Source organism: Pleurodeles waltl, chromosome 7, assembly GCF_031143425.1.
Source record: "Pleurodeles waltl isolate 20211129_DDA chromosome 7, aPleWal1.hap1.20221129, whole genome shotgun sequence".
NCBI lineage: Eukaryota > Metazoa > Chordata > Amphibia > Caudata > Salamandridae > Pleurodeles > Pleurodeles waltl.
Window position 1 is genome coordinate 17,993,391 of NC_090446.1, and position 14,363 is coordinate 18,007,753.

Here is a 14,363-nt window from a genome sequence, read left to right on the forward strand (position 1 = left end):
AATGCTTAAATTTCTCCTCATTTTTTCCTTTCTCTATGTGTGCTGCATTCTGCAGCACACATAGAAAGAGCAAATCACCATTTAAGATTGTTTTTCTGCAGGAAGGTGTCCCTTCCTGCACAGAAACAATCTCCCCTACAGTGCAGCCATCCATGACCATGGCGCAAGGATGGCTGCGTTGGCGCTCGGCATCAAATTAGCACCGGCGCAGGGGGCAACACAGGGGTGCTCTGTATTCTATTAAATATGGTGCATCCCTGCATTGTGAAAATGACTGAGCGCAGCAACGTAGTCTGCACAGATACAGCAAGCATCAACAATATACCACGAGAAGGAAAAAAACAAAGACGGTTACACACAAGACAACACAATACATGTTGTGGAGAAATCCAAAGAGAATTTCACGCACAACAAAACATAAGCTTAATATGCTGTTATTATTACACCTCTTAGAAAAAACAGATTCATGCAGGGCAGTGATACTCATTTGGAGTAAACAGTACAAAAAAGTGTTTCTAACCAAACACATCCAACTACGCAAACTGCAGACACCAGTACCGAAACCGCAAGCAGGAGTCATAGGCAAAGGAATCAAAAGCTTTGCACTACAATAAAAAGGAGAAATAAAACATTATGATCACAAAGGTATATAGTGCATCAGTCCGCACACACCACCAGCCAAACTGGGGGTCAGATGGACCTAAAAATATAGCCAAAATATTCACCCTCAAAAGGGACCTTGCCCAAGGGGCCGTTCCCTAAAACAACAAAATGACTATATAAATAAATCCCTGGAGTCTAATGGCTGATGGGCCTAAAAGCATATAGCTGGTCTGTCCTTGTGGGAGGTGGAATAGGCCAAAATAATCACCCCCTAAAGGGGAGCGATCCTTTCCCAAGTGGCCGCTCCCCACAACATATTCCCAATAAAACATCCCTGGTGTCTAGTGGCTTCTACCCACCTTTGGGGTAATACAGGCCTAAAAGCATATAGCATATGGCGATCTGCCCCCAAGAGGGGCAGAAACGTCCAGAATAATCACCCCCTAAAGGGGAGTGACACTTGGCCAATGGGCCACTCCCCACAACAACAACATATTCAATAAAACATCCCTGGTGTCTAGTGGTTCTGCTCACCTTTGGGGCAGATGGGCCTAAAAGCATATGGCTGATCTGCCCTCAAGGGGACACAAAAGGGCAAAATAATCACCACTAAAGAGGAGCAACCCTTGCCCAAGGGGTCGCTCCCCACAACAACATATTACGAATAAAACATCCCGGTGTCAAGTGGCGTCTGCCCCCCTTGGTGGCAGATGGGCCTAAAAGCATATGGCTGATCTGCCCCCATGGAGGTCCTCTGCTGCCTTTTAGCTAAAAATACCGTATATCAGACTTACATTCATACTTGTGTTTAAATCTGTACCAAGTGTGATTTCCACCCAGCTCCTGTGTAAATAAATGTGTTTCTCCTTTGTAAAGCTCTGGCAGTTGTTAGGTTGTTCGCAAGTGTGGGAAATCCCAAACATTCAGGGCATTCCTACCATGGACCGTCCACTCCCTGTCCATGATGGTGTTTCAAGAAAAATAAATGTCAATAAATCTTTTTCAAGTTGAAAGCCTTCTCCCACCCCACAGTGACAGGTGTAAACTTACATATGCAGTTTGAGTTAGAAATGCATTATAAATGATAATGAACGCTCTAACGGCCCGAAAATGTAAGGTGTCATTACAATTTCAAGGGCCATTCCTTGACTCTAGTAGTCCTGATGCACCCGTCCCTAACCAACACGTAAGATATCAGAAAATTATTTCCACCTAGTGGGCATTTTGCCATCCCTGCCCCTAAATATCCGTAGATTCTGTGAATCAAAGACTGGGACACCTTTTGCACACTTAAGTTTCACATCTGTAAAAAGTGTTAATAATTGTCCCCAAAGTGTGTTAGTTGATCTGAGTGGCATCACCGACTAACTATTACTTGTAAGTTAACCTTTACAAGCTGTTTAACGGAGCAGATTACAGACCCACAGTGGTACAACACATACAGCATGCTCAATAATTTTAGGAGTGAACTCTTCATTACTGATTCAGGAAGGTAAGGTTACCTTAGATCAATGATAAAAGTTGTCCACAAGTAATCTGATAATTTACAGTTTATGCAAAACTCTTTCCTCTCCCATGGGAAGATAGAGCTATTAAACAAAAACAGTGTTAAACTGTCTGTGCAAAATTCATGCATGTTTGAATTCCCCACATGTTATGAACATATTAATGGTCATTACACAGAGATAAAGTACTGGCTATTGAAGAAGATCCACATGCGTTAATCATGGTAATGGTCATTATACAGGGATTAAAATACCGCCAATTGTACTTTATAAGGATATTTGAAGTCACTGAGAAGTTCCATGAGCATGTAGAGGGACCAGGCCAAAGTTGAAAATCATGGAATTCTGAGTTGACTTGCAGTATCCTTATAATGTACGGAGGTGTGTATTTTAACCCCCTATAATACATGGCTACACAATCAACCCCCTCACAAACAACTTAAATCCTTGGTGTATTGCTCTTTCAAATGAAATGGTGTGTTTTCAGATGTGAAGAATAAAGTGGAATCGGTAGGGCATAATTAAACACATCTAAAAGTACTCAGTAATATGTGGCAAATCAAATATTAGAATCGAATTAATGTAATTCAGATTAAAAATGCTGTAGAATAAGACATGAAAAACATGCAGAAAGGTTATGGGCCTCATTATGGCCAAGGTGGTCTTAAGACCGCCAGTGCCACGGTGGCTGTCGGACCGCCGCCACTGTGGTGGTCTGACAGCCACATTATGACCGTGGTGGTTGCGCCACGGTCTGACCACCAGCACCACCACTTCTCCTCCACTGGAGGGGCTGGCGGTGCTGGTGGTCCTAATCCTCCAGTGCAGCTCTGCCCTGGGGATTCTGAGTCCCTTGTCCACCGGCAGTTACATGGGGGTAGCATGGACAGTGCAGGGGGCTCCCTGGCCAGCCCCTTGTGCTTTTTACAGTCTGCTTTGCAGACAGTGATAAGTGCGACAAGTGCTCGTGCACCCTACGCACCACAACATTTTCGCCAGTTCAATTATGAGCCGGCGTCAATGTTGTGGGCTGTTTCCCACTGGGCCAGCAGGTGGAAACTCTATTTCCTCCCGCTGACCCAACTGGAAACTCCTTATAGGGGCCACGGGAAGGGGACCGCACTGGCGCCAACCAGACTGCAGGACTTTGGTGGATGGCCTTTTCTGTCCGCCGAAGTCGTAATAAGGGCCTATGTCTTTCCTGTAATGAGCTATAGGGTGTAAACAATAAACATGTTGTCTTAGACACATCCTTTCTTCTGATCACTGTTTACTTGAGAAAAACATATCAGAAGAATGAAAACACATTTTTTTGTTTTTTTTGTTTAAACCGTAGCTGCAATGATGCTAAATGATCTGCTTTTTACCTTGCCTGCGGGGTCTAGCACCAGACATTACAGTGTCACAATTCAACTACAATAACTTAGAACAGTTGTGCAGCCACAAAATGTAGATTCTCTAAGTTTTGTGAAGAGACAATCTGGATTTAATTAAAGACACTGAGGCTAGCATTATGCATTAATCTTTTATTGTTACTCCATGCAGCACTTTAAATCAAACTTTAACCATACTTAAATGTTAGAATTAGAACAAAACTGCAGGCTCTATCACTCTGAAGCCATCAGCTATCTTCCTCTTTACAGCTGCTCGAATGCTAAAACATCTTGTACTGAAAAGAGTAACCAAATGTTCCAACTTTTCATGCCTCCTCTGACACAAAAAAATCTCCATCCTTATTGGTTCTCTGAAAAAAAGAAATATAGGAGTGAATGTAAAATTAACTCTGAACTTTTTTCTTAACAAAGCCTATATATTTAAAACACTGTAAATACTTTTCATGCCCACTCTCCCTCCATAATTATTTTTATGTTGGCAGGGAGGGTGGGATAGTGCTAGCCTCTGTGTCTTTAATGACAACCAGACTTTTGCTTCGCAAAACTTGTAGAATCTACATTTCATATCAAGACCTGAGGCTTGCATTATGTATGTTCAAAGATGTGAAAACACAACAGTCAAAACATGTTCCATAGATTTAAATACAATTTTGCAAAGACATCAGCATTAGACCAGTCTGCCGCTTTCAAAAACTCTTTCAGAAAACCTCCTGAAGAAAAAAACTTTACTCGCCATCGCATTGAATTGAATGTGCACCAAATCTTTGCATATCCACTCATGCTTCTAGCATGTATATTTACAGTCAACATACTATAATTATTGAACTCAGCTGATTAAATAGTCTCACATAAGAGTTCAACAACTGAGTCAGTCCATCTCTTCTAAGTTCAGTCATCCTACTTTCACAAACAGTGCATTCCACATAACTTTGGATGCTTATCAAATCTTGGATGAAATACTAATGAAGACATAGGCCCTCATTACAACCCTGGCGGTCAAAGACCGCCAGGGCTGTTTCAACGATTGCACCGCCAACAGGCTGGCGGTGCAATCCTTGGTATCCATTTGGAGCCAGCACCTGTGTTACGGCCGACATCCCGGCTGGGCGGGCAGTTGCCGCCCGACAAAGTTGTAATGAAGGCCATAGTCTTAGTCTTTTTTGTAATTTGAAATATTACTACATCTGGGTTGTAAAAATGATTACTTCCAAAATTCTTACATCTGAACCCTTCTAAAAATAATCAAACATAGTAAAGATGCCAACTTGCAAGATAACTGTCGTGAATGACAAATACTTATTTGAAGGCCAACTCTCCAATTTCTGAAATATCAAATTTACGTCTCGTAAACTACTATACCTAGGTCAAGGTGGCCACTGTAAATTAGTACCCATCATTACTCTACAAATTAAAGAAACTTACCATATAGAAACCTGTTGAAATGCATCCACTGCTTTTACTGGGGATCTGGCCTCCAACTGAAATACCAGGGTAACTGGAATGTCAAACTTGATGCAAAAAAATGTGCTTCTAAGAGACCCCAAGCTCTCTAAATTCCCTCGAATAGATGAACATTTCCAGTTTCTAATTGCTGTAGTCCCTGACATACCTTGAATTCCAGTCTGCCACCATATTGACAGACCTGGAAAATACTCTGCTTGGAATCATATCCTCTGTTCCAGACGAAAACCCCAAATGTTATTTGCAATTTCTGTTAGGCTCCTTGACTTGTTGCCAGCCAACTGATTGTCCAGCTTTAACAAAAAAAGCAATTCTTTAATGTTTTCCCAAAACCTTTTTATGCAAAGCTTTCATCTCCAAACCATTTATATGGTACCACCTCTCTTCCCATGAACATCTGTGATATGTTGCTTGCTGATCCAAACAAGCGCCCCAACCAAAAAGACTTGCATCTATGTCCAATACATAGTCTGAACATATTCCAAAAATCGTTCCAAGTATCCAAACTGTTTAGCCACCAAATTAATTCCTCCCATGCTTCCACTGTAACCTTTCCTTGGTCCCCATACCATAAACCCTTTCTTAGGCCTTCCGCCTTCAGTCTCTCCAGTGCTCTGTAATGAAGGGGTCCCGGGAAGACCACCTGAATTGAAGAAGAAAAGAAACCTACAACTATTGCTAAAGATCTCAATTTAATGAACTGCTTCTTTAAAACTTGCTTCACTTTTCATTTTATTTTCACCAATTTTTTCTCAGGTAAACTTAAGGTTGAAAACACTGTGTTCACCTGAATGCTGAGGAATTTCCCATCCTGAATTTAGATCTAAAACTAAATGAAGTTGTGTCTTCAACTCCTAATGATTCTAAGACTTAATCAGAAAATCCTCCAGATACATAACCATTTCAATTCCCCTTTCCCTGTGAAATGCTGCAGCTGGCCTCAACATCTTTGCAAAACACCAAGGGGGTTATTTTCAAAATATCTCGTAAAAGATGGATACCCCCCAACTTGAGATGTCTGTAAATCAAAAAACAATTCAAATTTCTCAAATGTATTACAAGCCCCCAACACTTGTCCTTTTTATTGACCAAGAAACACTGTGATCACAAACATTACTTCTTTCTCTGACACTTTCTCTATTTCTCCCTTTTTTAATATATTGCGAATCTCCGATTCCACCAATCTTTGCTGATCCTTTTGTAATAGCATTTGCCTTGGTTCTGCAGTTTGTCCTGGAATTTCCTGGAATTATTGTGCAAACTTGAGCATCTTCTAGGACCCATTGATCCCTTGTTAAAACCTTCCAATTGTGCACAAAATGTCTTAAGCCCCCCCACCTTTCATAGCAAACAACCAAAAGTTGTCTTCACACTTACCTTGGTTCCTTTTGAAGAACTGCACCCTTCCTCTGGACTGGTGACCTGTTACTTCTTCCTCTCTGAGGGTAGAATCCGGGAGAAGACTGAAACCCTCTAAAGGAGCTGCTGCCCTGCGATTGTTATTGGGACCTTGTAAATTACCCTCCAGAGAAACGTCCCCTTACTCCAGCCCTGTCGAACACATGTCCCCCAAATACTCTCTCAAGACGTCTGAGCCTTATCGAAGTTTGCAAAGGTGGAAACATATTTTCAACACCTTTCACTGAACCATGTCCAAACAGATCCTGTTTTGGGTCTTAATTCGACTCCTTTTTTGCAAAGTCCCCTAACTTCGGACTAATCTGCATAAGAATTGCTTTCCTCCTCTCAGCCATCAAAGCCACATTTGCATTTCCAAGGAAACATATTGCCCTCTGTGACCATCCTCCTAACAACTCCATATCCACATGGACCAACTTTGATTAGGCTTCTTCAGCCATATTTAAAATTCTTGCTAATCGTCCAATAACATACATCAGCATATCCTGACACTGCTTCACTGCCCTCTCCAGACCATTCATGGGATCGCAACCCAATTTAAAAACAAAACTGATGAGATCTGCATCTAAATCCAAGGTCATACAATCAGACAAGAGCATTCTGCTCTCATCATAGCTCTTGCTTCCTTCTCTAATGCCCACCATCTGTATAACTTTATAAAATCTGATACATGAGTCATAGGCCACCAATCAATATTTCTAGGGTACCTTATCATGTCAGGTCTAAACATGTCTACTACTTGAGGATTCTTTAGTTCCTTATTCTTTCAATTTTATCATAGTTTAAGTCCCAACCACTGTCTTCATAATTATCGAAAACAAATTCATCACAACTGTCTTCACCCTCGTCATCGATATTTTTTTCCTCAGGTGTAGCCTGACTCTCTTTTGTGCCACAAAGGGCACCCTCCTTTGTGCCGCGTAGGACACCTTGCTCTTTTGTGGTGATAAGATCATCCATCTGCCATGATAAGAAAGATTATCATCTACCTCCCTTTTCATCTTTCTTTTTTCCTGACCTTATTTTTTTATCCACAACCTCCTCCTTTAGGGACCAATATTCTTCATTGGAAATAACTTTAGTCTTTCTCTTTCTCCTCAACACAGATTCAAAAACGTCTGTTACCAAGGCTCTCACCACGAATCCTGAACCATCTTCTTTGAAGAAGTCTCACCACTACCTACACCTGAAGGCTCCTTGGCCTCACTCATATTCAGTTTTCAAATGAGTATTCCCTGGTCTTTACTTTGGAACTAAAATTAATCTCTGTTTTTAGGAATTCCACCATAAGTATCCAATTTTCACCTGATTCTTGCTACATGCACCGCTTCTCACGACAATTCCATTGGGATGACTGGAATCTGGGTAACGAGCTGGTCTTGCACTTCTGACCTGGTTAAAATGGGCACTGGGGGCTTCAGTTTCCCATTATCTATGTTTAACAAATGTGGCCGCCTCTGTCACGTGATGCTGTCATGAGTGCACCACGTGCACTGTCACCGGGCAATTAGAAAGCCAGAGGCTGTCTACAATGCCAGCATCCTAGCACATGTGCTCCCCTGGATGCACGGCCTCCACCTCAGCATGAGAGTGGACACAAGATGAGGCCCTTCAGCCTCCCTTTAGGTGCAGTAATGTTGGATGCTGCAAAGGCATTTGACAGGGTGAATTGGGTCTTTCTCTTTAATGTTTTAAAAGAATATGGTTTTGGGGATACATTTTGTCAGGTGATGCGTCTAATTTATTCGAAACCAGTAGCTAGGGTTTTGTTAAATGGAAGTTTGACACCTCTGATCCAGATATTTATGGGTACAAGACAGGGATGTCCACTTTCACCATTATTGTTCAATTTATATATTGAACCTCTTGCCAGAAGAATCAGACAGGAGCAGAAAATTCCTTCTTTTGTATACGGGGAAAGGGAGAAAAAAGCCTCCCTTTATGCTGATGATTTGTTAGTCTGTACATCTGATTTACATATGGCTTTACCAGCCATCTTAGATAAAATTGAGAATTTTGGTATGGTTTCGGGCTAAGATAAATGCTGATAAGACAGTTATAATGGCATGGAATCAGAGCATGGGGAATCGTACTAGTAAAAGTGAAATGAGGTAATTTGGTATTAAGATACTTCAAGATATTGAGCAAATTGCAGACACTAATCTTAGTATGTTACGGAGGGAGTGCTCTAAGCTGATGAAAAATTGGATGTATTTACCTTTGTCAATTTTGGGTAGAATTAATTTAGTTAAAATGATAATTTTACCTAAAGTTACTTTCTTATACCACTCAATTCCTTTACTGTTTGATAAAGTTTTGATTGGCAAATTTCAGCAAGATATAAATTCATTTATTTGGGCACAGAAGGGAGTGAGGATTTCTTGGAAAAAGCTGCTGAGGAAAAGGGAAAGAGGCGGATTAGCATTACCTGATTTGCTAGTACATGGTTGGGTGTTCCAACTTAAAAATGTCAGGATTTTGGGCTCTTCTTTAGGTACCACAGACATGGGATGTATGTTTAAGGCTATGTTAGCAGAAGTAAAGGAGGGTTTAAACCATTACTTGTTTAAATTTGGGGATCCCAAATTCTTCAAAAAAATCAAGCTAAAACTTCTGCGGGATGCTGCCCAATTATGGTTTAGTGTCAGGTCTCTGTTTAGGATTGAATACTATAGCAAATGGTCACTTATCTGGGATTCGCCAGGTACGCCAGAGTGTTTGAAGGATGTTTTGGCCATCCCAATTAAGAAGGAAGGTTTTAAATACTGGGGAGAGCTAGTTAAGGAAGGGGGACTTACTGTCTTGGGAGGAAAATTTGCAGAAAACAGGTGGGGCCTTGTCGAGGTTAAAATATCTCCAATTGAAAGGGTGGATAGCTAAGGATAATAAGAGATGCGGTCTCAGATAGCGGATAAGATTTTGGTAGATCCCCTTCCAAAATAAGTTGTGGCGTTATGGTATTGGGAGTTGGTGGAGGCAGGGGATGGCGAATTTAATCTGCCTAAAGAACTATGGGGTGATGTTTTTCTGGAAATACGGCTCGGGCAGGTTTGGGAGGTGTCTATGCGTACTCTATATCAAGTGGTCAAACCTGTTCCGTTTAGACGAAATCATATATTCACACTAAATACAGACTTTCAAAGATGGGGAAAGGTGAGGTGATCAAATGTGGAAAGTGTGGTTTGGAAAAGGCGCTGGATGTCCATATGTTCGGCGATTCAACCTTTTTGGGAAGCAGTGAGACATACGATGTCTAATGTATTTGGGGTTGAGATCGAGGTCACCCCTATATTAGCTATTTTTGGTAGACCGGAGCAGATAATACATTTAAGTCAAGGAAAATCTGGCTACCTTTTAAAGCCCGGTTGGAAGCACAATTGGTGAATATATCAATTTTGGCCGATGATTATTCCTTCCCTGCTGTCTCTCGAAATTCCTTCCTGTACCTTCATTGTTAGGTGGACTTGTTGAGAGAGAAAGAAGGAGGCCCCTCCCTCTCCGGGTCAAGGAGGATGGTTGATCACAAGAGCAAAGGAAAAAGACCTGGTGCCTGGGATGAGTGAGGACAACAACAAAAAAAAAAGATGAGGCCCTTCACTTCAGGCCTAGTGCACAGTTGAATGAGGGGTGCGCTTGGAAAAATGCCAAACAGGCATAAACTCTTATTAAGTTATTATCAGTTGAAAATATATATCTAAGCTGAAACCAAAATAGTGTACAATGCCTAATAATCCCAAAAATGTTGAATCTTTAAAACAAATATCACCCTTAAAATACACTTTTATCTTAATAAATTGTCAAAACTCACACAAATCTATATTATAATACAAAACATTAGATTTGCCCCCAAACATAACATATATTAAAGAATCTCCAAATAATGCAAAAAGATACCACTGCAGCGCCACTTTTCTTGTGCCCTTTAGCGCCCCCTACCACACACCATGGCACAGAGTAGGGTCAAAAGCGTCAAAATGATTGATGCTATTGATGTACTGTGCAGGATTAGCACCAAAATTTGGCAGTAATCCTGCAAAGTACATAGGGGCCCATTGAAAACAATGGTATGCCCCCTTTCAACGCCTGTTCCGTGCAGGTGTAAAAAATAGCCGTTAAAAATGGCACAGTGGAATCTCTGACATTCACTACGCCATTTTTAGGGTCCTCCTGATGGGGGAGCGCTGTCCTTGCATACATTATTCCTGTCGCAGGCATAATGTGGTGCAAGGGGTTCCAAAGTGGCACAATGCATGAATTGCGCCACTTTGCAATATGGCGCAGTGAATTTGGCCTTGTTGGGCAGCATTAGCATCATAAAACATGATGCTAATGAGGCACAAGGAGGCACTAGGCCCTCCTAAATCTATTACATTTTGACAAGAAATGGGAAAGAAAACAGAGACAAGCTTTATACAGGCTTTGCAGACATACACTTATTTAGATTGAACAAAAATGAAAGATAAGCACCAGTAGATGGCAGTAATGTATCAGGAATATTGCTGCATAACGCACAAAAAATAAAATAGGCATTAATTTAGTGATAATACACCCAAAGTATTGGATAAGAAGGAGACCGTTGGCATTTTATGTGAATAGGGACAGATTGTGTTTATCGTTAAAATGTAAAAATGTATCAAAGAATAAAAAGTATTAAAATACAGTAGGCAGTATTCTTTTATAAAGTGCTCTAGGGATTCGTTTGTTGCTTAATTAGTTAGCTAATACAAGAAGTCTTTAATAGGCCGTACGTGTTTACTAAAGTTTGCAGTGGGTGTACACGCGCTGCTATGTGACACAAACAAAATGTCGGTTTACTTACCATTGTAAAGGTCTGCATGTGCAGTACAGCCCTGCCTGGCCTTTAGTATTAGTATTCTTTGTAAAGTGCTCAAGGGATTCAAGTTGATTTACTTATCATTGTAAAGACCTGCATGCACAGTACTCCCCTGTCTGGCCTTTAGTATTGGTATTCTTTTATAAAGTGATCAAGGGATTTACGTCGGTTTACTTACCATTGTAAATGCCCGCATGGTCAGTACTGCCCTGCATGGCCTTTAGTATTAGTATTCTTTATAAAGTGCTCTAAGGATTCACGTTGATTTACTTGCCATTGTAAAGGCCCCAATGTGCAGTACTACCCTGCCTGGCCTTTAGTATTAGTATTCTTCTCTAAAGTGCTCTAGGGATTTATGTTGATTTACTTACCATTGTAAAGGCTTGCATGAGCAGTACGGACCTGCCTGGCCTTTAGTATTAGTATTCTTAATAAAGTGCTCTAGGGATTCATGTCGATTAACTTACCATTGTAAAGGCCCGCATGCGCAGTACTGCCCTGCCTAGCCTTTAGTATTAGTATTATAAAGTGCTCCAGGGATTCATGTTGATTTACTTACCATTGTAAAGGCCCGCCTGCACAGTACTACCCTGCTTGGCCTTTAGTATTAGTATTCTTTTATAAAGTACTCTAGGTATTCCTGTCGATTTACTAACCATTGTAAAGGCCCCCAAGCACAGTACTACCTTGCCTGGCCTTCAGTATTAGTATTCTTTTATAAAGTACTCTAGGTATTCATGTTGATTTACTTACCATTGTAAAGACCCCCATGCACAGTACTACCTTGCCTGGCCTTCAGAATTAGTATTCTTTTATAAAGTACTCTAGGTATTCATGTTGATTTACTTACCATTGTAAAGGCCCCCTTGCGCAGTACTGCCTTGCCTGGCCTTTAGTATTACTATTCCTTATAAAGTACTCTAGGGATTCATGTTGATTTACTTACCATTGTAAAGGCCCGCATGCACAGTACTACTCTGCTTGGTCTTTAGTATAAGTATTCTTTATAAAGTGCTCTAGGGATTCACGTCGATTTACTTACCATTGTAAAGGCTCGCATGCACAGTACTGCCCTGCCTGGTCTTTAGTATTAGTATTATAAAGTGCTTTAGGGATTCATGTCCATTTACTTACCATTGTAAAGGCCCGCATGCGCAGTACTACCCTGCTTGGCCTTTAGTATTAGTATTCTTTTATAAAGTACTCTAGGATTTCCTGTTGATTTACTAACCATTGTAAAGGCCCCCAAGCACAGTACTACCTTGCCTGGCCTTCAGTATTAGTATTCTTTTATAAAGTACTCTAGGTATTCATGTTGATTTACTTACCATTGTAAAGGCCCCCATGCGCAGTACTACCTTGCCTGGACGTTAGAATTAACATTCTTTTATAAAGTGCTCTAGGGATTCATGTTGATTTACTTACCATTGTAAAGGCCCCCTTGCGCAGTACTACCTTGCCTGGCCAATAGTATTAGTATTTCTTATAAAGTGCTCTAGGGATTCATGTTGATTTACTTACCATTGTAAAGGCCTGCATGTGCAGTACTACCCTGCTTGGCCTTTAGTATTAGTATTCTTTATAAAGTGCTCTAGGGATTCACGTCGATTTACTTACCATTGTAAAGGCTTGCATGAGCAGTACTGCCCGGTCTTTAGTATTAGTATTCTTTATAAAGTGCTCTAGGGATTCATGTCGATTTACTTACCATTGTAAAGGCTCGCATGCACAGTACTACCCTGCCTGGTCTTTAGTATTAGTATTATAAAGTGCTCTAGGGATTCATGTCCATTTACTTACCATTGTAAAGGCTTGCATGCACAGTACTACCCTGCTTGGCCTTTAGTATTAGTATGCTTTTATAAAGTGCTCTAGGAATTCATGTTGATTTCCTTACATTGTAAAGGCCCGCATGCGCAGTACTGCCCTGCCTGGCCTTTAGCATTAGTATTCTTTTAAAAAGAGCTCTAGGGATTCATGTTGATTTACTTACCATTGTAAAGGCCTGCCTGTGCATTACTGCCCTGCCCGGCCTTTAGTATTAGTATTCTTTTATAAAGTGCTCTAGGGATTCACGTTGATTTACTTGCCATTGTAAAGGCCCCTATGCGCAGTACAAACCTGCCTGGCCTTTAGTATTAGTATTCTTCTATAAAGTGCTCTAGGGATTTATGTTGATTTACTTACCATTGTAAAGGCTTGCATGAGCAGTACGGCCCTACCTGGCTTTTAGTATTAGTATTCTTTATAAAGTGCTCTAGGTATTCATGTCGATTTACTTACCTTTGTAAAGGCCTTCATGAACAGTACTGACCTGTCTGGCCTTTAGTATTAGTATTATAAAGTGCTCCAGGGAGTAATGTCGATTTACTTACCATTGTAAAGGCCCGCATGCACAGTACTGCCCTGCCTGGCCTTTAGTATTAGTATTATAAAGTGCTCCAGGGATGCATGCCTATTTACTTACCATTGTAAAGGCCCACAGTACTGCCCTGCCTGGCCTTTAGTATTAGTAAACTATTATAAAGTATTAATAAACTATTATTAGTGAACTATTATCTAGGGATTCATTTCGATTTGCTTACCATTGTAAAGACCCTCATGCACAGTACTACCCTGCCTGGCCTTTAGTGTTAGTATTCTTTTATAAAGTACTCTAGGGATTCATGTCGATTTACTTACCATTGTAAAGGCCCGCATGCGCAGCACTACCCTGCTTGGCCTTTAGTATTAGTATTCTTTATAAAGTGCTCTAGGGATTCACGCAATTTACTTACCATTGTAAAGGCCTGCATGCACAGTACTACCCTGTCTGGCCTTTAGTATTAGTATCCTTTTATAAAGTTTTCTAGGGATTCATGTTGATTTACATACTATTGTAAAAACCTGCATGCGCAGTACTGCCCTGCCTGGCCTTTAGTATTAGTATTCTCTTATAAATTGCTCTACGGATACTTTTGATGCTTTACTAATTATTACTCATGATATTACCAGAGGTTTAGAAAGTATTCATTTACTAAACGTTGCAGTGGGCGCATAGGCGCTGCTATGCAACACAAAAGATAATGCCAATTTACTCACTATTGTAAAGGCCCGCATGTGCAGTACTGCCCTGCCTGGTCCTTAGCAAGCATCCAATTACTAAAT

At 40.8% G+C, this 14,363-nt stretch overlaps 1 gene segment (V, D, J or C); it reads right to left on the reverse strand.

Annotated features, from left to right (window-relative positions):
• The window catches only part of LOC138246733 (T cell receptor beta chain MC.7.G5-like), a 31,780-nt gene extending 20,368 nt beyond the window's left edge, over window positions 1-11,412 (reverse strand). The window contains 1 exon segment of the C gene segment in view: window positions 11,395-11,412. Within this exon segment, the coding sequence occupies window positions 11,395-11,412 (18 nt within the window).
• Between the last annotated feature and the right edge of the window lie 2,951 nt (window positions 11,413-14,363).